Source organism: Diadema setosum, chromosome 13, assembly GCF_964275005.1.
Source record: "Diadema setosum chromosome 13, eeDiaSeto1, whole genome shotgun sequence".
Taxonomy (NCBI): Eukaryota; Metazoa; Echinodermata; class Echinoidea; order Diadematoida; family Diadematidae; genus Diadema; species Diadema setosum.
This window is the reverse complement of record NC_092697.1, coordinates 38,796,324-38,822,936: the sequence shown is the minus strand read 5'-3', so window position 1 is coordinate 38,822,936 and position 26,613 is coordinate 38,796,324. Positions and strand designations below refer to the sequence as shown.

The 26,613-nt window shown below is 36.5% G+C and overlaps 1 protein-coding gene across 1 annotated transcript in view; it reads left to right on the top strand.

The window, feature by feature from the left end:
- Positions 1-22,133, top strand: part of LOC140236964 (cystinosin-like) — a 32,579-nt gene extending 10,446 nt beyond the window's left edge. The window contains exons 5-9 of the mRNA XM_072316910.1: positions 5,524-5,623; positions 7,314-7,433; positions 15,358-15,537; positions 20,490-20,607; positions 21,337-22,133. Coding sequence (XP_072173011.1) covers positions 5,524-5,623; positions 7,314-7,433; positions 15,358-15,537; positions 20,490-20,607; positions 21,337-21,557 — 739 coding nt within the window. The 3' untranslated portion in view covers positions 21,558-22,133. The remainder of the gene's footprint in view (positions 1-5,523; positions 5,624-7,313; positions 7,434-15,357; positions 15,538-20,489; positions 20,608-21,336) is intronic.
- The last annotated feature ends 4,480 nt before the right edge of the window (positions 22,134-26,613 follow it).

Below are 26,613 nucleotides of genomic sequence, written 5' to 3'. Positions count from 1 at the left end.
TCTAAAGTGATTAGTTTTTGGACAAATCTGTGAGTCATCTCTGCTACAGTAGATGGACAGGCAATAACAGTTTGCAATGTCATGACATGACAACAGAACAAAGACAATATTCTTCTAAAGAAAATTCCAGATGTTTTGATTTTTCTAACGTAATGAAAAAAAAAAAAACCCATAGCTTACCTCCTTTAAAAGACAGGAGACATGATATTACCCATGACATATGTCAGTAAAAAGTAAAGAGTATATGTGTATTTTGTGTGTGTGTGTGTAAAATGATAGTTTGCCGATTGTCTGGCTGTACCTTTAGGATGACTTTGGTTGCTGGCAGGTAACAAACTTTGGCAAGAATTTCTCAAGTTAAGACCTGTGCAGAACTTGATTTGTAATTGATACTGTTTGTATGATGGTGGGACTAGTGGGAGGGGTTATACTTATCAAATAGAATATAGGTGACAGTCTATTGCCTTGGGTGGATGTTTGCGTTTCGCCTTGTATCATGTGAGCCATTTCAAACACAGCTGCATGTCATAAACATATGTACATGTATCTCATGTTACTCCATATCTAGACTCACTTATGTGCTGCAGTCATATTACAGAGAATGAGTTATGGCTTGACCTTTATATGGGGTTATCAGGTGCAGACTAGGAACATGTTTTTCTGTACTTAATGAGTGTAGAATTTTTCAGGATGAATATGATATTTGCCTGTCTCTCATGTAGTGTATTTCAGCAATTATTTTAAAAACTACCTTGTACACATGTGTCATCCTGGAAGTCATCAGAAGATGTCATAAGGTGGCTTAGGCACCCCAGGTTCCTGTTTTTAACAAATGATCATGGAACAGTGGGATATTGGTCTTTGCTAGTGAGTGCGTGAAAACTGTGTTCCAAATTCCACCTCTGTAAATCGGCCATCGATCACTGTCCTTATGCCATGGGAAAATTGGCTCTAACAAGTGAAACACAACCATTCTGCATGCTGATTATTTCAAAGTATCATTAGACCACCAGTGACATTGTCATCAGAAAGCACTGGTCCTCTGGGGCCGTGTTATCCTGAAATCTTTTGCGAGGTCCAGCTACACACAGCATACTTTCAGTTCTAGTCCTGGCCAGTCATAATCATCATAATAATGATAAATTTTCTGATGCGCACTTTCTGACAATTTGTCAGTCAGGGTGCTATAACATTTACATAATTTCTCAACAACATTAGATTAAAACATAATTCAAGTTAATAAGTGAAGTAAATGAAGAAAACTAACAGAACTACTAATATAAACGTATAGATAAGTTCTGATGTCTGGTACTCAAAGTGAACAGATGTTACTTGGGTACTTGAAATTTGACTGAAAATCCCTACAGTGTGTAGTTACAGTGCAATTCCACACCATACATGCTCAGGTTGTCTGAAGTAGAGTAAAATCAAGTGAATAGAATGATAGAATTGCCATCAAAATGGACACAAAGTGAGAAAGTTGTGGAATTTTAAAATTTTACATATGTTAATTTTTACATCTTTTCACCAAATACATAAAAAATTGAAGAGGATATGAGGGCATTTCCTCACAACTCTCTCATTGGTTTAGATGTACATAAAAAAAAATCAAAATCATTGCAGCTGACTGACAACTTGCCCTTCATCAATGTACAGATAAACACTGATTATTCAGCGTTTTAGTAGTAGCCACGAAAAAGATCATGAACATACATACTGGGGCAGAGCTTGAACTAATGACCGTCCTGGGGGGCATTTCATGAAGCGTTTTGGTCGGATATTTTTCTGACAAACTGTTACAAGCTACTGAAGTCCTTACATCTGATTGGCTGAGAGCAAATTTGTCTAACAACTTTGTCGGACAAAATGCTTCATGAAATGCCCCCCTGATTGCTAGACAGGCATCATATCCACTAGAGTACCGAGCTTTTGACCAATAACTAGTGATGGCTCTGATCCCTTGTAGAAGCATAGTATTCCATATTTATTCCAATTAATAATTCTTCTGTCAAGTTCAGTTAGTTGTTTCAATTGCAATTGATTTACAAATTTCCATACATTGACAAAAATAAATGCTCATTACACAATTTGTTAATAGTAAGACTGATAATAATAACAATAACAATAATGATGATGATAATAATAATAATAATAATAATAATGATAATAATTATAATAATTATAATAATAATGTTGATGATGATGATGATGATAATAATAATAATAATAATAATAATAATAATAATAATAATAATAATAATAATAATAATTATTATTATTATTATTATTGTCCCCGCCGAACGAGTTCGAGCAGGGGACTATGAAACGGGCTCCGTACGTGTGTGTGTCTGTGCATCCGTCCGTGCGTCCGTCCGTCCGTGCGTCTGTCCGTGCGTCCGTGTGTGCGTCCGTGTGTGATCAAAATGTTCAATTTGCTACTTCTCTGTCATTTATGAGCCAATTTTGATTCTGTTTGCTTTATATGATAGCACTACGTGGGAGCTTTAAAACCTCTACACAGAATTTCAGTTGTGACCTTTGACCTTGACCTTTGACCTATATTGTACATTTTGCTACAAAATGCTACTCCTTCGCCATTTCTAACCCAATTTCGATTCCGTTTGCTTTATATGATGGCACTAGTTGAGGGCTTCAAAACTTCTACACAGAATTTTGACCTTTGACTTCTTTGACCTTTGACCTTGATTTTTGACCTATATTGTGTATTTTGCTACAAAATGCTACTCCTTCGCCATTTCTAACCCGATTTCGATTCCGTTTGCTTTATGTGATGGCACTAGGTGAGGGCTTCAAAACTTCTACACAGAATTTTGACCTTTGTCTTCTTTGACCTTTGACCTTGATTTTTAACCTATATTGTACATTGGCTACAAAATGCTACTCCACCATTTCTAACCCAATTTCGATTCCATTTGCTTTATGTGATGGCACTAGGTGAGGGCTTCAAAACTTCTACACAGAATTTTGACCTTTTACTTCTTTGACCTTTGACCTTGATTTTTTACGTATATTGCACATTTTGTTACAAAATGCTACTTCCGGCGGGGACATATATTATGCACCGCGTAATTTCTACTTTTCCTTGTTATTATTATTATTATTATTACTATAATGATTATGATGATAATAATAATGATAATAATAATAATAATAATAATAATAATAATAATAATAATAATAATAATAATTAAATTGATTGTTATTATTATTATTATTATTTATCAAGTTTTCATATAACGCATTTTAGACTTGAATAGAATTTCAATGTGCTTCATAAAACAAATTATAACATATACTAATACAAACATTACAATTCCAAGTACAACATGTATTACTCTGCAATAATTGTTCTACATATATGTACACATGCTAAGAATCATGGGCAGGTTGGATTCAAACCAACAACCTCCTTATTACAAGAGTGTCCTATTGTTTCCCTCTTCCTGTGTGACAGTTTAATTGCAATAGGATGAGTTTCATATTGTTTCTGATCAAATTATTCTGTCATCAATTGCTCACAAATGATGCTGTTAAAATGTCTAGATACTTTCAGGCTGAAATTGCAGTCATATTGGCTATTGAAAATTCCCTGGAAGATTTTAGCATAGTTTAAGTCTGATGAATACAGTCAGATTGTTCCACTTTCAGATGATCATATACTATAAATGCTGAAGGGGTAGACAAATGATATGATTCTTACTATGAAATAGTTTTAATAGTTACCTCTGACAAGAAGGTTATGTTTAGGTCAGCATTTGTGTATGTCAGCATTTGTTTGCTGTTTGTTTGTTTGTCTGTCTGTTTGCAAAATTACTCAAAAAGTTGTGAATGGATTTGGATAAAGCTTACAGGAAAAGTTGATAATGATACAAGAAACAGATGATTACATTTTGGTAGTGATCCTGAAAATGTGTGGATCACAGATACATTGTACTTTTTTGTTGTTGGAAGGATTATCATTGGTAAATAGGGCCAACAAATGAGGGAGTTCAAACTGCATGTATCTGAGGGAAACATACATGTACTGAGTGCATGCTTGAGGTGCAGCATGCAGCTGGCTTCTAATCTTACTGCTGATGGCTTATGCCAAACAGTAGGTCATGACATGGTGCAGTGCAGCTCACTTGGTTGAAATTAGCCAAAAAAGGTTGTATGATGTCTTCAAAGGGACACATCAAAAAAGAGTCCATATCAAAATATATACATGTACAATAGTCCATATAGAATTCATGAAAAATGAAATTATGTGGAATTCTCTCTCTCTCTCTCTCTCTCTCTCTCTCTCTCTCTATATATATATATATATATATATATGGGCCGTGACGCGAGAAAAGGGCCCTTAGGGTATTAAATACAGAAAATGATTTTTCACCTCCACATTGTAGAAGGAACTCTGAGGAATTTCGATATACAGACCTTTTTCTAAAATTCCAGTCCTAAATGCCCCAATTACGACATTGAAAAAATATGTTTTGTCTAAATCCTGTCACTTTTTGATGCGTCTATGCATGTGCGCACGGTTAGCTTGTTGATCTCTTTTTGCGCGTATTGCTTTGTCAAACTTCCGCGCCGTTTTGTGGCGTTTGCGCGCAGCGGCTCTAAGGGCCCTTTTCTCGCGTCACGGCCCATTAATATTTATAAGTATATATGTTTATTAATTACATTATTACACTTGACATCACAAATTATAGTTTTCTCATATAGCAGTGGTGGCACAAAAACTTTAAAGACAGATAACATTTAAACAGATTGCAAGTGATGGATAGTCCATGGTTACATTGAGAGTGTGAGTCCAGAATTGGTGATGGCTACCTGGCAGGTGGATGGTAAGACACATACCCCCTGTTCAGACGCAAGCCAGTTTATACTAAAACTTGATAGTGAAACCACGTGTAAAGAATCATTGTATAGCCGACTGACCATTCAGACGCTAATCTCGACTGTTCTGGAAAACGTCATAACGATGCACAGTTTCTCACTGCACATGTTGTTATAGTTATGAGTGACAGGTATACATTGTAGGGTCACCTTTCGTGTGTGCTCCCATTAAGCTCCGCCCAGTTATACCGTTCTTTGGTCACCATACGTTCAGACGCACAATGGACATGAAGGAATGCTAATTCATTATCGAGTTCTACACTGTAGTTCGAAACGATGCTCTGACCGTCGTTTGGTTGTACATCGTTTCATTATACATTGTTTCATTAGTCAGCGTTCAGACGAATAAATTCATCGTATAGCTATGCCGTTTTGGTATAACTATACTATTCTAGTATATATTTTTTGCATCTGAACACCCTGATAGAAAAGGGGTGTAATTTGTGTGACCACCCAATCCTTGCCACCACTGGAGCAGGCAGGAAGGTATGATATGATTGTAAAATGTATTCGTTGAAGGCCCATGGTATGAGAGGGAGATATTGCTCCTGGCCATTGTGTTAATCAAACTGGAATAAGGTTTACCTTTTGCCCAATTGATGTCTTACTTTCTCCATCTTGCAGTGTTGTCGGATTGAACTTTGATTTCCTGGCGTACAACCTGACGGGATTCTTTGCTTATGGTGTCTTTAATGTCGGCATGTTTTGGGTTGAGCCACTAAAGGTGCGTATAATACAATCATGACATGCAACTTTAAGCAATTTGATTTATCATTTCATATATCTTTAGGCTTATAAAGCAAAGTACTTTACTCCCACATTATGTGAGGTTCTGATGGATTATAATGAGGCTGCAATGTTTTATTGATTTGAAGTTCATATGTTACTGATATCACACCTATTGATAGATTCTGAGTTTACAGTAGCTTTGAGTATATGTGTTATAGTTCAATACTAGCCGTATCACATGACGGGGTCACATGACGTCCTTGATGCTGAGTAGAGGAAATGTTGTGAGTGATTCACCTGTTACCACTAATGGTAGCAGTCTGCTTTGCAATGCTCTTTTTCCCCCTTTTTATTTGGACAAAATTTTATTGCTCATAGCTTCATGTATGAATTGGAAAGGATAGGCGTGATAATGAGATCCCTTAAATTTTAGGAAGTTATGATAGAATATAGAGACATTGTTCTTTTTCTTTTACATTATACATGATTACATGTCCATGACTTTTGTTTCTTTTTTTCACATCAGTTTTCAAAAGAGCAAGGATTTGGTAAAAATAAATGTTTTTAAAATTTTTATACCTGACAGTTTTTATTAAGCCAAGACTAGTGCATGGTGCCAAGTCAACCTTTCATAAAAATAAAAAAAAGAGAAAAGAGGATAGGGTAAGGGTTTTTTAAAAGGCAAATGATGCAAAAGGTCGTACAAGCAGTTAGCACCCACTTGCTGTCGGTTTACTTCCTGTGCCATTAAAAGTATGGCTACCTACCATGACTACACAATATTAGATTCTGACAAATTAAAACTTTGTTGCCCTGTTCATTTCATGGCATAGTCAGTTCATGCATACAGCAGTCTAAACATGTCAGCAGCTTATTACATTGGGACAGTAAAAATTGCGCACATATGTATGCAATGCCCCTAGCAGGTAGAAGTTAGTTTCAGGCAAGTGGATTAGCAATATTCCTGAATGTGTAACATGTCATACATTTGCCCTCTTTTATTTCAATGTGATTAGAAATCATACATGTAATGTCCTGATGTTTGTAATTTTTATTTTCTTCCACAATAACCATGATACGTTATTGTAAGCAATTGAAATGTACTGTAAAACCGTAAATTTTTATGTGCATAAAATTTTAGCGAATTTCAGGAGCCAAGACTTGTGAAATTAAAATGCACAGGAAAATTCTTCTCTACACTTCAGAGGCGGATCCAGAAATTCCGTAAAAGGGGAGCGCCTTTACAAAATTTAGGGGGGGGGGGGTGCATGTGCCCTCATTTTTTCTTTTTATTTCTTTTTGTTTTAACAGAAAATAAAGGGGGTCCGGTGCGCCCCCTCCTGGATCCGCCAACATACTGCACTTGGCACTTTATTGCCAGTGACAATTCACAAAAATTTTGTGCCTCGAAGAAGGCAGTCAGCTCCAATTCGCAAAAATTTCAAGCCGCAAATATTTTTGGTTTTACAGTTTGTGTGCATTGAATGTTGTGATATCTGATAAGTACAAATAACCCAACATATATGTCTTTATTTGAGTTATTTGTACTTATGTCAACTTTAGCTTCCTTCAAAATGACACAATCATTTGATCAAGCATGCTGTAAAGACTGCAAAGCTCTATTACATCCTGAAATATATATTACACATCTCCTGACACACTGTCTGTCTTTGTGTTTTACACAGGATGCCTACAAAGCTAAAAACCCGTATGGAGTAAACCCAGTTCTACTCAATGATGTCATCTTTACTCTCCATGCATTCTTCATCACAGCCGTTACCATCTTCCAGTGTTTCATCTACGAGGTGAGATATTTCCTAAAGCTTCCATGATATGCGAAGTATTTAAAGGTGTGTCCTAACTCTATATTCTCTCTCATCTACCGCAAAGTAGAATGTTGGAATTGTGACACCAAAGGTTTTCAAAGCATGGCAGATGTGGCATGTATCCCCATACTGCATATTGGTGTTAAGTATTTAATGTGATTGCATGCTTGTTTGTATATGAACTATTGTGAATTGATGTCATTAAATTGAGTTTGTTCTTCTATATTTTTGATTAATGAAATGTCACTACAATGATTAAAGTGAAATGCATCAAAAATATGAGTAGCTACTGTATGTAGTGATCCCTGTCTGACTACTAGTATATAAAGTACTATGATTTTACCAGTGAGCATAGAAGATACCCCATGGTCCTTGTGGATATCACTACTTTTTGACCCTTCACCTTTCACCTATGTGTGTGGTACAAGTGAGATGTACTTCCAGGTAGTGTGAGATAGAAGTATGTAGGATGAGAGGATCAGAAGGAGGTCACGTTCACAGGGTCAACCTGACATTCTGGACTAAAAGGTCTTAGTCTAGCAGCCAGAAAGGGTCCCCGTGCACCCCCCTAAAACAAAATTCTACGATATGTTCGAAGATCGTCAGAACCTGTATTTTCCGAATCCGGTTGTCGCCAGCGGAAAAAAAGGTTGCGCGCGCGTCTTATTTGCATATTTCTAAGATGGCCGCCGCCCGTTGCTAGGAGACAGATTATTTTTGAATAACTTTATTTAGGAATAACAAATTACCATAAAAATGGTATCATTTTGAAGAGAATTAAATTTCCTACAAGCTGATACCCCATTTGATGGGATAAATAGTTGTTGTCATGAAATATTAAGGAAGGAATTATGTTTTTTAGCATTTTTCTAAAAAGATACGGAATTTGGTTATAATGTTCTTTTCCATACATCTAATATGCATTTACAAATAACATTTGAAATTTCCTAAAATTATCCCCCAAACATAGCTATTATCATGTGAAAACGGCTTTCCAATACACCAATTCCTTTAAAAGTTACACGACATTAAAGGGGATAAGGTTCAATAGGTTTTACAGCAATATTTAAGGGTTATAATGTTTCCGCGCAAAATTGCGTAAGGTTCTGTATGTGGGGTTTGTTGTAGATCACTGCTATCTATTGATCAAATCTCATCAAAATCGGCGAAGAAAGAAAGAAAAATTACACTTTCTATTCCTTTTATGAAATAAAAATGTTTTTTTTTTTCTATTCTGTGTTACCAAACTCAATCCATTCAGCTTCCCATATGAACAGTTTCTTGTCTTTTGGATTCCCTCCAAAATCACAACTTATCTGATATTAAAAAGTTAAAGAAAAAAATTTGACGTGACAGTTTCCTCTTATTGGAAGATTAAAGTGAAAAAAAAAAGAAGAATCTTATGCTAAAAGCCCTAAGAAATAAAGAACTTGTTAAATGGCCTTTCAGAGCTTAAAATGAAACATGGCTATCTTATTTTTTCATAACAAAATGAAGGGAAGTATCTGTGTAGTTCATGTCGGCCCATACTGGGTTACTATTCTTCAGAAATGGTCCCCGTGCACCCCCCCCCCCCCCCAAAAAAAAAAATCTACGATGTGTTCGAAGATCGTCAGAACCTGTATTTTGCGAATCTGCTTGTCGCCAGCGGAAAAAAGGGTTGCACATGCGTCTAATTTGCATACTTCTAAGATGGCCGCCGCCCGTTGCTATGATATGGATTATTTTTGAATAACTTTAGTTAAGAATATCAAATTACCATAAAAATTGTATCATATTAAAGAGAATTAGATTTCCTACAAGTTAATACCCCGTTTTATGTAATAAATAGTTGTTGTTATGAAATACTAAGGAAGGAAGGATTTTTTTTATACATTTTTCCCAAGAAATACAGATTTCAGTAATGTTTTTTCCATACATTTAATTTCTGTTTACAAATAACATCGGAATTTTCCTTAAGTTAAACCCCATAAATAAGTATTATTCTGTGAAAGCGGCTATTAAATACACCAATTTCTTAAAAAGTTACACGACATTAAAGGGAAAAGGTTCAATACGGTTATACAGAAATTTAAGGGTAATGTCGACTTCCGCACTTGCGTAACGCGTGTAATACTATAATAATCATTGCAAGTATGAGACCCTATCACTTCTTACATCCAAATTATTGATTAAATATCATTAAATCTTGTAGAATATGAAAACAAATTAAATTTTTTATTCGCTATCACCTTTGATCTACTCAGCTTCACTTTTAGTTTACGTCTTTTTTCATCAAATAGAATGAAGGCCTTACGAGAGGTGTAATTTCACGACGGCCGAAACGGGCTTACCTGGATAGGGGTTTCCAACATATCGATATTAATCAAACTTCTCTTCATCAACTCTCATTCTTCTGATCATCTTCACACACATACTCACACCTCCAGTATCGCACACAGGCATTCATGCAGGGGAAATGAGCTCAGTCATGAATTTCGTGAATTTATTCAATACGCCATTAATGCATTCATGGAACATCAAACTCGAATGCTTTATTTAGATGTCGAAATAAGAGTTACATGTATACCGCACAAGCGAAATATTTCTCACCATGCTCTAGCATGAAATCAATTTATTTTTTTAAGATAAGATCGCACATATGTGTTCTCATTCTTTGGTGGTTCGCCTGATGGTTTTTAAACATATTGCTCATACGTTTATTATTGCCAAGAAACTAATAGATAGATTACAAATACCAAGGAATGGCATTGATAAAAACGAATAGTTGCAAGTCAAAACCAGTCGCTTTCAAATTCTGTGGGTTTTTTTTTTTTTAATAAAAAATGATTTCATGCACTTAACTTTATTACATGGGTTGATTTAAATGCAATACAATGTAAACTTGGTTGTTAAATCCGTTAGGAGTGACTAATAATCAATATTATACAAAAATGAGAGAGAGAGAGAAAAAAAAATGTTATGGTTAAGTAGACCTTAATGCATGGATCTATAAAACATGAGGGAAATGTCTGAGGGAACATTAACTATGCTTGCGTGTATGTATGTATGTGTGCATGTATATACTATAACTATGTATGTATAATATATCTATATCTATATATAAATATATATATATATATATATATATATATATATATATATATATATATATATATATATCACGTTTATATTTATGCAGGTTTGTATACTTTTGTGTTGTGTGTGTTTGTGTTCAAGGATGTATGTGTATGACTAATGTGTTAAAGGGGAAGGCTAGTAACTGATCAGTGGGAATCAGTGGAAATGCTGGGAGATGATTGTTCCAATCCTTATGGGATTCATTCAAGAGTTCATTGTATGTCTATTGTTGTGTGAAAATGATTTGCTTCAGAACGGTCTCATATTCAAGTAATGTGCAGATTAATGCTCCGTCACTGACCAGGGACGCTGACCTGGAAGCATTAAACTGCACATTACTTGAATATGAGACCATTCTGAAGCCAGTCATTTTCACACAACAATAGATATACAATGAACTCTTGAATGAATCCCATAAGGATTGAAACAATCATCTCCCAGCATTTCCACTGATTCCCACTGATCAGTTACTAGCCTTCCCCTTTAAACATTAGACATATTCAGAGTGTAAATGTTTAACCACAACGAATACAATATTTTCATGTTTTCCACAGAAATTAGTTGCTAAAATGATTTGAAGTGTATCTGCTATAGGCACATCTGACGTGCAATCCACTTTTAGAGCGCATGTAAGTTCCACTGGAATAACATTTTAACTCATGCATGAATTAAATACACCATCCAATGTTTTCAGATATCCATGCCCTACTCGTCCGCCGGTCCTTTTTAGATAGAGTAACTATAAATGTGCATTATCGATACCCAAAAGATTATTGACATTGCACGTTAAACACTTTCACTAGGTTGCCATTGTCGCGAGTCTCGATATGCTCGATATGCTTCTTAGTCTACGAGTGACCGTGGTGATCTTATCATGGCTTATCACATCTTGAGGTCTATGGTGGTAATCGTGTTGATCGTAGAAGAATTATTGGACTGTTCGAAAAATTACTACGATCAACACAATGTCTTTGACTGATATCAAGATTTGATTATCTGATGATCAGCACGATTAGTCCCCGAGTAAGACCACGATTTCGGGCAAATCGAGAAAGTGGACCCAGCTTAGTGAATAAGTACCATAAGGATAATCAACACGACAGTTTCAATACCGTACATATCAATATTTACATATCTTCAAAGATTACTTCACCTATGTAATCTAGATTCTTTTGTATGCCTCCGCCAAGAAGTGGTGCCGGAGGCATTATGTTTTCGGGTTGTCCGTCCTTCCGTCCGTCCTTCTCTCCGTCCGTAATGAATTTTGCGGACAGCGTAACAAAAAAAAAAAAAAAAAAAAAAAAAAAAACCTGAAATTTGGCATGTATGTGTATTGGGGGTGAAATTCTGCCTATCAACTTTTGGGTGCACATGCTCAAGGTCAAAAGTCAAAAGGTCGAGGTCAAATGCTTAAAATTTCACTATTTCCCTCATATCTCTGCAATGCCTAAAGATATTTTCTTGAAACTTAGTGTATACAGGTATTACCTAATTAAAATTCACTGGTAAAAGTTTGGGGTGATAAGGTTAAGGTCAAATGTGAAAAGGTCAAGTGAAAATGTTAAAATTTTACTTTTTTTCTCTGTATCTTGGATATTGTTCAAGGTATCTTCATGGAACATAGTATATATTATGCATGTACTGACTGGAAGTGATTATCTAGGAATTTGGGGTTCATGGGGTCAAAGGTCAAGGGCAACACTTCAAAATTTTACTATTTCCCTCATATTTATGCAATGCCAGCAGGACTTTTTTTTAAAACTTGGTGTATGCATGTATAACCCAAAATAGAGATTTTCTGGCAATTTCTTTTTTTTTTTTTGCCAAAAAGGTCAAAGATCAAAGATCAAGAGAAAGTGCTGAACTTGCTTCTTCCTCCATGTCTCGGAAGTGGCTCATGGCATCTTGAAACTTAGTACATATTTATGCATGTTCTGCCTGACAGTGATTCTCTTATGAATTTTAGGGTCAAAGGCCAGATGAAAATGGTAACAATTTTCTACACAATACAAAAATGCGCTTTTTCTCCATACCTTGAAAATTACTTAATGCATAAACTTATGTAAGGGCCAAAGTCAAGTTAAAGTCCTAAAATCCCCAAATACATGCTCTCCTATTCATCCAATTAGACCTAGGTCAAGGAAGGTGACCATTTTGAATTTTGAATGGAAACAATGTCATTATCGTTTTCAAATTCCCAGTAACAGGGCATTTAATCTTGTTACTTTCGCGTGGCCTTTCTTTCTATAATATACAAGAAGTAAATTGTTATTGCTTTCAGCAATAACTAATTTGGGTCCGTTTATCTATATCATGACGAACCTCCGGAATAACGAACCTTTGGGAAAAAAAAAATGAACCTTCGGAATAATAAACTGTGACCAATATTGTTATATTGTACAAGCTTTAACGCCGACATCTATTAACCTACTACTACTTTCACTCTTTGAAAGGAAACACGCCAACAACCAACACACAACAGGAATGCAAACAATGTCATTATTGTTTTTAAATTCCCAGTAACGGAGCTTAATCTTGTTACTTTCGCGTGGCCATTCTTTCTATAATATACAAGAAGTAAATTTGTTATTGCTTTCAGCCAGCAGCATAGCTTTCGATGGTTTGTGATATCATTAGAATCAAAACATTGAGCTCTCCATAGCTGACAATTGTAAAGTAGTAGCCCGCCAAAGTTTGATTACCTTTTTTGATACGCACTGTATAACCTGAAAAAAAAAAACAGATTTAGTGGGTTTTTATCAATTGTACATTATAGCCACTCATATAATGATGTATTGTTTGAGTTAGTCTTCGTACACCACTTAATTACCAACTGCTAATAATAGTCGTAATCTTCGTTGTAATATTAAACTGGTATGCCTCCGCCATAATGCATGATTCTCCTAATAGGTCTATAGTACATGTGGACAATGTGTGATTACATTTTCACAAAATTGGCAAAATATTATAATGGCATGTTTGTCACAAATGTGTTGAATGGTCACCTTCCTTGACCTAGGTTTAATTGGATGAATAGGAGAGCATGTATTTCACTTGATCTTTGACCTTTGACCTATCGTAGATTTTTTTTTTGGGGGGGGGGGGTGCACGGGGACCATTTCTGAAGAATTTAATGATGTAACCCAGTATGGGCCGACATGAACTACACAGATACTTCCCTTCATTTTGTTATGAAAAAATAAGATAGCCATGTTTCATTTTAAGCTCTGAAAGGCCATTTAACAAGTTCTTTATTTCTTTAATAGGGCTTTCAGCATAAGATTCTTCTTTTTTTTCACTTTAATCTTCCAATAAGAGGAAACTGTCACGTAAATGTTTTTTCTTTAACTTTTAAATATCAGATAAGTTGTGATTAATTTCACGTTCTTGGAGGGAATCCAAAAGACAAGAAACTGTTCATGTGTGAAGCTGAATGGATTGAGTTTGGTAACACAGAATAGAAAAAAAACATTTTTATTTCATATAAGGAATAGAAAGTGTAATTTTTTCTTTCTTTCTTCGCCGATTTCGATAAGATTTGATCAATAGATAGCAGTGATCTACAACAAACCCCACATACAGAACCTACGCAATTGTGCGCGGAGACATTATAACCTTAGATATTGCTGTAAAACCTATTGAACCATATCCCCTTTAATGTCGTGTAACTTTTAAAGGAATTGATGTATTGGAAAGCCGTTTTCACATGATAATAGCTATGTTTGGGGGATAATTATAGGAAAATTCAAATGTTATTTGTAAATGCATATTAAATGTATGGAAAAGAACATTATAACCAAATTCCGGATCTTTTTAGAAAAATGCTAAAAAACATAATTCCTTCCTTAATATTTCATGACAACATCTATTTATCCCATCAAATGGGGTATCAGCTTGTAGGAAATTTAATTCTCTTCAAAATGATACCATTTTTATGGTAATTTGTTATTCCTAACTAAAGTTATTCAAAAATAATCCGTCTCCTAGCAACGGGCGGCGCCCATCTTAGAAATATGCAAATTAGACGCGCGCGCAACCTTTTTTTCCACTGGCGACAACCGATTCGGAAAATACAGGTTCTGACGATCTTCGAACATATCGTAGAATTTTGTTTTAGGGGGGTGCATGGGGACCTTTCTGGCTGCTAGACTATCTTGTCTTACTGGGCTGAGGCTCATATACGTAGAGATTTAATGGTGCACTTGCAATGTTCTTTCATTTTGTCCATTGTTACCTGATTTATACCATTTATTGTCTTGCACAGTTACAAATGATTACCTTCTCATGTGAACTCTTCAGATTTTCACAAGATTTTACATCCACATATTGCATTTGGTATTAAAAGATATCTTAACTTGTTGCTCTAACTACCTGTGTATTATTCTGTGAGACAGAAATTATCTTTTATCTTAATTGTTTTATCAGGTGAATATTTCATCAACACCATTGAGAACATTGACAATGAATGGATTAGTCTCGTACATAAGATTTTAGTCCTGGGCACCATTTTATCAAAAGATATAATCAATTATAAATTTCCTTAGCACACAGGTTGTCATGGATTTATGATAGAAATCAACTATATAATCAATTATAACTCTTCAGAAAACAGGGCCCTGGATTTGCTTGAGCCATTTCTCATCAAGATGCAAGATTTTGCAAATTTGGTTTATTACTGCAAACATTTACAAAAGTCTTGACGACACCTGCTATGATGAGGAAATTTAACTAGAGTTGTGATGAAGGTAACAATACCTCCTTTCTCATGTCATGTATCCATCAGAGAGGGAATCAAAGAATCTCCATCATCTGTCGAGTTATCTTGGCTGCTATGTGGGCCTTTGCTCTCATCACCCTCATCATTGCTGCTGCATCCAAGGCTCAGGTCATCACATGGCTGGAGTACATCTACTTCTTCTCCTACATCAAGTTGGCTATTACCCTCATCAAATATATTCCTCAGGTGAGACAGATTCATCAAGCCATCTTTCTGTCTATCTATCTTTTGATCTATCTGTCTATCAATCAGTCAATCTATCTATCTCTCTACCCATCTATCTCTATGTAGGTATATACATGTATGTATGTATGTATACATGTATGTATCCATCAATTAGCTGTGTTTCTTTCTTTTCACTTATTTAATTCTGTCTGTCTACCTATCTATGTTTCTATCTTTCTTTCTTTCTGTCTTCATGAACATCTATTGTTCTAGCTTTCTATCTATCTATCTGGTTCCATGACATTTGCTCCCGCAACAATTTCTCCCATGAAATATTTGCACGCCAAGCCAATTATATTACATAAATTCTACCTGCAAACGTAGTCCTAACTCCAATTCACAATCCTCACATCAAACTAAAGCTAAAACCCTGTCACAACCCTTAACTCTAACCCTAAGTCTTTGAAAAAAATAAAACCAGAGCAATTGTCTCGGAAGCAAATGTCGTGTCACTATCTATCTGTCTGTCTGTCTGTCTGTCTGTTTGTCTATCTATCTATCTATCAGTCAATCTATCAATCTATCTATCTACATCCGTATCTATCTGTCTGTCTGTCTGTCTGTCTATCTATCTCTCTATCAATCATTTAATCAATATATCTGTCTGTCTGTCTGTCTGTCTATATATCTATCTATCAATCAATCTATTTATCTACACTGTATCTATCTATCTATCTATCTATCACTTGATCTATCCGTATATATGCTTCCAAAGCTTTTTTAGCTCACCTAAGCCAAAGGCTCAAGTGAGCTATTGCGACCGTTCTTTGTCAGGCGTCCGTCAAGGGGCACAAACCCCCCAAAATTAAGGAATCTTAAAAAATCTTCTTCTGTAGAACCAGAAGTGGTAGAGCTAAGTTAATACTAGGACTTAGTACCATGATGACTTTATTTCAAGTTTGTTCATGGCCAATTCAGGGGTGTCCCCTTTGGGACCCAGGGAGGGGGTTGAGGAGGGGTCCTAATGGGGCCTAAATTGTACATTTTTATTCTCTTCTTGAGAACCCCATGACCGATTTTCACCAAACTTTGCAGGTAGCATCCCTAGGGGGATAGGATCTTAATTTGTTCAAATGGGTACCTTGTACTACGTAGAGGGCCCCCAAAGGGCCCAAACCTCCCAAAATTAAGGAATCTTTAAAAATCTTCTCAAGAATCAGAAGTGATAGAGCTAAGTTGATACTATGGGTTAGTACATTAATGACTGTAGTTTCAAGTTGGTTCATAGCAGATCCAGGGGTGCCCCCATGGGGGCCTGGGGGAGGGGGGGGGGGTGGGCAGGTCCGCATTGGGGCCTAAATTGTACATTTATATCTTCTTGAAAACCTCACAATGGATTTTCACCAAACTTTGTATCAGTTTGTTAAAATGGGCACCATGCCCCACCCGGGGGGTGGGGATCTGTTTTTTTCCCCTGATGTAATACTCTTTGAGCGGGAAGTGTCTCTAAAAAAATTAGGGAATCTTTAAAAATCTTCTCCTCTAGGACCAGAAGTGATAGAGCTAAGTTGATACTATGATTGGGGGGAGGGGGTCCAAATTTGGACCCTAATTGTACATTTTCATCTTCTACTTGAGAACGCCTGGTCAAATTTTAGTAGAGCTGTATGTAATTTAGATAAGTGACTGCGTGAAAGGTGAACTTGCGATACTCAGGTGAGTGCTAGACCTCCGGGTCTCTTGTTTTTCTTCCTGTGACATCCTGTAATGTAATTCTTTCTTCCTTGTCCCTCTCCTTCCTCTCCTTCCTTGTTCTGATGAGACCAATGAGAGTCATGTGATGAGACCAATGAGAGTCATGGACGAGATAATTTGAGGGCTGTCCAAGCCAGACCACACATCCTGGTCAGTCCAGGAAAGGCACTGACCTTATCACAATGAATATATTATGTGCTCAGGGAGCACATAAACGACACATTTCACTGGAGAATATCTTTACCTAATCACTTTTTTTTAAAGTGAATGTATGAAGATCAGTCGAACCAAGCATGTGCATAATCTTGATGTCTCTGTAATACTGAAGTGTGGCTTGTACTCCATTGTAATGTCTTGTGTTAAGATCTGTTGCATTGTTGTTTTTGTTGTATGTCACCAATTATATTTTATTCTAATGATTAATGTCAGTAATGTGGAGCGAAATGTTTGATAATGACTTAAAAAGATAATGAATAACTAGAGATTGTAATTTGTCATTACTGACAAATTAAGGTGATCCGATTTTTTTTTTCAATGATTCGAGTCCTGATCGCAATACGCATGACCATACAGGTTTCATCTGTGTTTAGAGACATTGGCCGTGTGATGTTTGGATTCTCGTTAGAAAAGGGAGTCATATCTGCCATCCTTGGTACTAAATTCTGTATACACTAGATAACGAAGATACAGCAACAAATACATATGACCTTTGACCCACCTTTACACTCCCAAGATGGCACCTGAGGAAAAAGTGGTTAATTTGTGAAATGATTCTTGCGACATCGTCTATAAATGTGCAAAATATGGGAAAGATAGGACAGGTATTCACCAAGATATAAGATGAAACAGTTATGACCTTTGACCCTTATTTACATACCCAAGATGGCCTCTGATCAAGAAGTCGTTATTTTATGAAATAATGTAGGTGACATGAACTAAACATGTGCAAAATATTGTGGTGATAGAGCATGTTTTTCTTGAGTTTTTGCAAAGAAAGTTGCGCAAAGAAAGAAATATTTCAGTACACCGTTGATGAGCTTTAATTTTAACCAAGTATTTTGACGTGATACCGACAACGTGTGAAAAAACAAAGGGCACTTATATGATACCACAAAGTTTCAGCTACAGCATATTAAAATCTAGGAGAAATTCACTGAAGCATAACTGAAATAGTGCTTGATAAAGATAGTCATGTCAATTTTCACATCTAGAAAAACTCCCTCCCATAGAGATAACACGTAATAGCGAAGATTGAGAAAGAAGTACATATGACCTTTGACCCCACTTTGCACACCCAAGATGGCATCTAAGCAATTAGTGGTTATTTTGTGAAATGATCCTTGTAACATGGTCTTTACGTGTGCAAAATATGAGAAAGATAGGACATATATTTACCAAAATACAGGATGAAACATTTATGACCTTTGACCCTAATTTACATACCCAAGATGGCGTCTGATCAAGTAGTTGTTATTTTGTGAAATAATGTTCGTGACATGAACTAAACATATGCAAAATATGGTGGTGATAGGGTATGTTTTTCTTGAGTTATTGCACAGAAAGTTGCAGAAAGAAAGAAATTTTCCAATACATCGAAGATACGCTTTAATTTCAACCAAGTTTTTTCATGTGATCCCGACAACGTATGAAAAAACGAAGGGCACACTTCCGATAGCCCTACGTCTCAGCTACAACATAATAAAATCTTAGAGAAATTCACCAAAGCATAAGTGAGCTAGTGCTCGATAAAGATAGTCATGTCAATTTTCATTTTCATAAAAATTGCACTGCCATAGAGATTATACGTAAACTGATCAAATTTGACAAGGTTACCTTCAATCCATTTTTTCAAGGTGATGTCGTCATCTGATCAAAATTGTGTAATTACACTTATGAAAGTACATTTAATAAGCTACAACATACTGAAAACTGGGTGAAAATTGGCAAAGGATAAGTGAGATACGCTCGAGTGAACTTGAAATTTGATGACGTCATTTTGAAAATTTACTTTTTTGAATTCATTAAGAAATTTGATATCTTTTAATCATTTTTTCAGCATCTCCAACCCATGAAATGATATGTACAACTCATCAGCTTTCAAAATATGTAAAGAAAATAGGGGGTCACCGTCCATCCTGACGAGTAAAATTGGATTTAAAATTTGCGGTTTTTTGGCATTGTTGCACTGTATATCGCCATTGACGCGCGCGCGGAATTTCAACTTTGACGGGCCCGTGTGGCGTCATATGGAATCGGATTGACTTGAAACTTCTTTGAAAATTCCTTGACATTTCAGACATCCGATCAAAGTGAAAAAACGGGAAATTTATATTGTATATGAGCTGTGCGTGCGTACATGTGCGCGCGCGTACGCGTCCGTCCGATTTTTTCAATTTTTCAAAAAATGCTCCAAATGATCTGAAACCTGTGCAAAAAAAATTTGAGTTCGATTGGAGCGTACAAATATTTCAACGCGTGCGTACGCGCACGTTTTAATGGTAAATATGAATTTTGATAATATGAGTATAATGCGCTTGACTTGAACTATATGTGACGTAAATTTGATTGAAAAATTCCATTCCAATAATGAGATATGAATGAAAATGTGTTTTCATATAATGACGTCATAGTGACGTCACGGTCGACTGATCACTTTGATTCTAGTTCGATTGCCGTCTTTGGGACACGATACATACATGGTATAAGTTTGAACTTGATAGGCATAGCACTTTCTGAGCTAACCTCTGCACAACTTTTGGGGAGAAATAAAGAAAGAAGAAGAAGAAGAAGAAGAAGAAGAAAGAATCCGTACAGATACAGAAGGTGATCCGAGAGGATACTCGGATCACCTAATAAAATGCAGTCAACCTCACCTATTCCAAGTCTAATCTTAAAGTACTGTACTTGAATTTTGACTAGCACACTAGAATTGGCACATGTTTATATTCTTCCAGGGTAGAATTTTACTTTGACTCAGTCAATTTTTTTTACTCGTGTGATGTTAATTTTGATGAGATTGACTGTACTGGTAAACAATGATTTTTAACAACTTAGACTTACAACCATAGTAGGCCCCTTATTCATGAAATTCATCTTCAGGGAAATAGCTTAAGACTACACAGTTCAGACCAAAATTGCATAAATTATCTCAAAACCAGTCCCAACTAAACAGTAAATCTGTGATGAAATGAAGACTCTTGAAATGTTGATATCTCCAGGCCTACATGAATTTCAGGAGGGAGAGTACAGAAGGATGGAGTATTGGTAACATTTTGCTGGACTTCACCGGAGGATCCTTCAGCTTGCTGCAGATGTTTCTTCTATCCTATAACAATGGTGAGCTCAGACAAAAGGCTCTCACTGCTGTGGGCATTGTTGGATTCCATTTATACTGCATCAGTATTATACCTTCAAAGTAGATTTAAATGTAATAGAATGAACAACTAACATATGATAGTTCTGAATGGATATGACTCGACCAACTGTATGAGAGTGGGCTGATGTTTGGTAGCATAAAACGATCTGTGTATCAGTTTTTGCACAAGTTCAAGGGTTGAAGATTAGGTTCCACCAACCAGAATGGTGTTAATGTGAAAATCAGATACTAACAGCAGTCAATCTTAACCCGTTGAGGACGAGTCCCGAGTATACTCGGGCAGGGGTCTATGGGAACTGCATGTTGTAACAAAATCAATCTGTCCTCAACGGGTTAAAGAGCTGTAATGATTGTCTTTGTAATATTTTCCATGACGCTTCAATTGTTATTACCACAGGAAGAGTAAAGTGATATGATGGTCGTTGATTACCATAATCTAAGCTGGGCCCTGTTGCCTGACGATTGAGTTGAAACAGAAGTCAGAAAAATCAAACATAAGTGTCCTAATACTCATTGCTGATTGGCTGATGCCTAACTTATGCTTAATTTTCTGACTTATATTTGATTGTGTTTTTTATGCAACAGGGACCATTGGACCAAGCTTACCCAAAGCTATTCCTGAAGGAATTTGCAGTGCTATCACTCATTTTGAATATTATCTAGGAATCCATAATATTCTTTTCTTTCAGATGACTGGTCCTCAATCTTTGGAGACCCAACCAAGTTTGGTCTTGGTGCCTTTTCCATCGCCTTTGACATTCTCTTCATCATCCAGCACTATGTACTTTACCGTGGCAAGGCACCCAAGGAGGAGGGGAACAAATATCCCTCCATCAGTGAGACAGAACCTCTCATCAGTGACAATGGGAATGCTTCCGGTCGCGAGCCAATCAATGACAAGACATGGTGAACTTAGGTTGGGGTGGGGATGTGATGGCTGGATGTTTAGTGTCAGTGGAGGCTGGTTTGTGAATACATGCTCAGTTTGAAGGCTCTGTTGGGCCTGCATTTTTGAGAGATATTTTCAAAAATCACAAGCTTGTCCTTGGATTTGAATTATATGACTGCTGCCTGTAGTGTCATAGATGGAGAGTAGATATATCTGAATTTTCAGCAATAATGTTCAAAATAAGTGCTTAACAAACCAAACTCTTATTGGCACAAGCATCCCTTTATATACAATACCTATCAGTTGTATGTGGTACTCCTTGAAAGGTATAAACAATTCTCAAAGTGTTTGAACTTTCAACATCTGAAATGAGTGTAGCCAAGTATTTGAGGCTACTTTCAAGCTCTTGTGAACCATATCATCAGTGTGCACATAGTATTGTTGTGTTCGAGGCAGAATTGGCTACATAGTTCTGGTATGTATAACTCTCTTCAGAAGATTGGTGTCTGTTGCTTTATTTTTTAAAGCCAAAACATAGTTCTTTTAAGCCTGCAAAATTGTCAAATTTCGCCCCAAAATGTACATGTATGCCTAAGAAATGTGTGGAATAACGCTGTAATGGCAAGATATTCGTTGGGTAACGACAAAAGTGCGAAATATTAACTAAAAATGTTCGCATCCCAGAACTTTCCTGATCGGGGTCAGGCTAACTCGGACTCGGGGACAACTCTGCCTCGTTTTGACAGCGGGGCCGAGTTGTCCCTCTGGATTATACAGCGCTTCTCGTTCTGGCTAGTCGCAGTTATTGGCCGAGTTGAAACAACGCGCGCATCAAAGAACCTCTTTGGCGCGCATGCAAGATTAATGTGCGCCCGTCAAGCACCTATGTATAGAATATGGCGATCACGAACTGCGTATAAATTTTCAGAAATAGGGCCGAGTTGTCCCTGAGACCGAGTTAACCTTGATCCTTCTGGAATAAAAGTTGGTATACCAACTATTACTTTTGATCTCAAAATACTCTGAAACAACTCATCATCCTGGCAAATCGCCTCAGCCAGGTAAGTTTCTTGGTAGACTCTTTGGATATATTACAAGCAAATATGAGATGGTGCCAGACGGGTTCTCAAACTCTTACCAAAACTATGTTTTCACTTTAACCCTTCAAATGTGGGTTTGTGAAGAAATAAGATGGATCATAATACTGCAAAAAAGTAGTGATGATAACCATCATCATCATCATCATCATCATCATCTTGATTACCATTCGTAGGAGCACTAAACGCAATCTCAGTGCTATGACTAAAGCCAGATAATTGTTTAGCTAATGTACGTTGTATGTGCAATTTGTTTTGAAACCTTAATCAGGGAGGCATGGTTTCCTACCTCTCTGCTCAAATGTTGTTTTGACAGTTGTGTGTGCGGCAGGCCTTTCTATAAAGAAGTTTTTATCACAGAGTTTGTGGGTTCAGTTGATACTAACAGATGGTAAAACTTTCTGTTGCATCAAAACGTAATGACATACTGTAAAAGTGGATATTTTCACGCGACTAATTTTTCACAATCAGCCGGCCAAGATAAGTTTCACTTGTTTTTAATTCTGCGGAATCAAGACATCAGCTACAGGAAGATATGGCAAAAAATATTCGCATGCTTTTATTTTCGCGGTAGTTTCTGGTTGTGCAAAATGCGCAAAAATTTCCACGTTTACCGTAAATCCAAGTTAGCTTTTGCTGTTTGGATGTCTGTTCCATAATGAAAACATCAACTTTTTTAATCTGCAAATTTAAGTTGATTTCAAATATGATTCATAGGAATTTTACCATCATGCTGCTCTGACAAAAAAAAAAAAAAAAAAAAAAAAAATCAACCTGTTATGTCTTGAACATTTGATAACTACAAATGTTTCTGAGCTTTTTATGTACTCAATGTAAATATTTTTTCATACTTAAGATTGTATTTGTGTGCATTGCAGTTATGATTAACTTTTGAATATTACAGTGCGTTGAAATCTATCTCAACTGATTAGCCAAACTTTTACAATGCATTTAGAATTATTTAAGGAGGAATGGTGCAATTTGTAAGTTATGATCATGGTTTCAGAGTAACATATTTGTTCCACACAGACAAATTTGCATTACAAAGTAAACATTCTTATTAGGTGTGGTCACACTACGCAAAACTATATGAGGTTGCTTCCCGAGAAGTCCTCAAAGTTTGAGCTTGCGATCACACTACAGACAAACTGGAGTGTAGTTTGAGTGATGTGAAACTACCCATAGATGCAGTCTCTAACGTGCATGCTCCACACGGACAAAAATATTGCACCCTTCTCAAATATAAAAGGATGCAAACAGCGTGCAAAAAATGTTCAATGTGTGTAAACAACATCAAAAGGATCTAATCACATAATAAAATTCTCAGTTTCAGCCGTGCACAGTCACACTACACAAAATATGCATATCTATCACAAGAAGTAAGAAACTTCCCACTTCTTAAGAAGTTTGCAGCCACACCACCTAAATTTCATGGAGCAAAACCAGGCATAGCTTTACATAGTGTGACCATGGCTAGTGAGAATGAGAATGAAGAACATGGCAGTGTGTTGAAATTTAATGTAAAATCTCTGTAGGACTGAACCAGCCTTTGAAATTATGACTTAATAATGGTATGCCCATAGTCTTCCTGTTTTGGGCGACATGTGATTCAAAGTCTATCTGTAGGCATTCTTGTCTTATCTTTACGCAATCATTTGTAATGTCTCCCTTTTTTCCTTTTTAGAAAGATTCTTTTTATAGTGTACTCAAATTTAAGTCTTTATACAGCTTTCTTTTCCATTACATTTTTTCATTTGTATATTTTTTTGTATAAATGAATTAAATGATGAATGACTTTTTCGGAAAGTGTATACATGGGGACTGGTAATAGTTTGAAGAGGGCATCTGTATGATGTAAAAATTCTTGTTTTAGTCAGTTTTATAAAATGGGTTCAAGAATGTAGCCAATTGGAAGCGCTGAAATGAGTCACGTGTGCGTGCATTAATTTCTTCAGGTATGCACTAAGAAGAGTCTCTCTTCCACCTCCCTGGCCTGACGTACGTCACAATGTTTACACTAGCAGTGCGCACTCAATCAGTTGCTACAAGTGCGTCACGCGCTACTATACGCGCTGCCAATCCTGTAAACAACTTCTAGTTCGGGCCGCGGGCTGCCACAACAGCCGGCGGCCTTTCTTGTGCATAACATACGTGGCGTACGTATACTCTTATACGTACGTACAGTACTTATGTGCGGGATTTCCGAGTGCGACGTGCGTAAATGTTTGGGACGAACATCTTCGGACATCTTGACTTTTGAGCGAGTGATACATGTAGCTGACTGGTATTGTCCCACAAAGGTACGTGAATAATGCTGTTAGTTTTCGACCCATTTTATAAAACAAATGATGCACAGGATTATTTCGTGGCGTTAGTGAAGGTGCGGCGCTCTCTCGAGTATTGACAACGGTTGCAAACATGCACTCGGCTGCGCCTCGTGCATGTCGCACCATTGTCAATACTCTCGAGCGCGCCGCACCTTCACTAACACACTCTATCCTGTGCATCATTTGTATACTATTGATCTGTGCTATTCTCCCCTATGCAAGCTAATGCTCTGGCAATATCTTTTCTCTAATTTGAGGCTGGCTCAAGAGTGTGGCAACACTGTTACAATGAGAACTCTACATGACAACAAGTTATGAGAGATAAAGTTTATATGCTAAATCTGATAGCCCGTCATTTATGAATTTGAATTTGAAACTGGAGAAATATAAACAACTTTGTGTTCATTGCATTGATGACAAACAGCAGTGTGTTGCATGAAATGGTTTGCCATGCTACAGTGCACTCGATCCTGTTTTGATGAAGTCCTCGGGACGTGTAGATTTCTTTTGTTACATTGAAATATTTTTATAATCGAACAAAAAAGTATATAATGATATACAAAGAATTATTTGGGGAACTGAACTCTCACTTTGTTGTACAGTGCACTCCTGTTATCTGTTATAACAAACACAGTTATAACGAAATCCCAGTTACAACGAGTAAACATTCAGGCTGCAACATTATCTGTTCTGTTTTTTTTTTTTATAGTATATTTTTTCGGTTATAACGAAATTTTGATATAACGAAAGAAAACTGCCGGTCACGAGGACTTTATTGTAATGGGGGTTTACTGTAACAAGAATTTTGTTATTCCATGCTCTTTATAACAGGAGTGCACTGTACTCTGCATTAATTAATGAAAAGTTTGTTCACTGCAGTAGAGATGGCATTGCCTACTTGGTCTTGGACAGGGCTAGATTTAGTCTCTGAGTAATCAGAAATTGCCATTTCATGCAACTGCCATCGTCAAATTAGGTTATGTGGAAACCGGAAGGCTTTACAAGATTTGGCTTCTATCCTAGAGTTAGGCAGAAAGGAAAAAGGATGCTCATACATGTTCATTTCCAATACTTTCACTACATGTATGTCACAGCAGAAGGTGAACAATCTGTGTCTACCTTGCTATGTTGATCTCTTGACATCTGGACTTTTATTTCCTCTTGCTCATGTATTCTACTCTATGAAGTTTCCAATCACAACATTGGGACAATGATTCTTTCTGGATCAGATGTGGGTTAGTATTGCCCTAGTTTTTATTAACTGGTTACCAGTAGATATTGATGTCAAAGACGACACTTGTTTGTACATGTGTGACAGATGACTTATATTGAGCCTTAAATTTCACCACTTAATATCACATGACTGTATGCATTGCATACAAATGAAGTAGTCAAAGATGTTTGAATTGTACACTCTACATTGTACCATGTACTTCCGTGCCCTGTGATTGGAAATACAACACAGAACATTATACATGAATATACAATAATAAAAGGTTATGAATACCTGAACATCTTCAAGGTCACAATTTTGAAATTCCAGTCACTGTCTTGCTATTTCTATTGGTAAAAAGATAATCATACGAGTATCACATCATCATTGCTTTTTGAACTCAGCCACAAGCATAGTATTTGGTTTGTAAGTGAATTTAA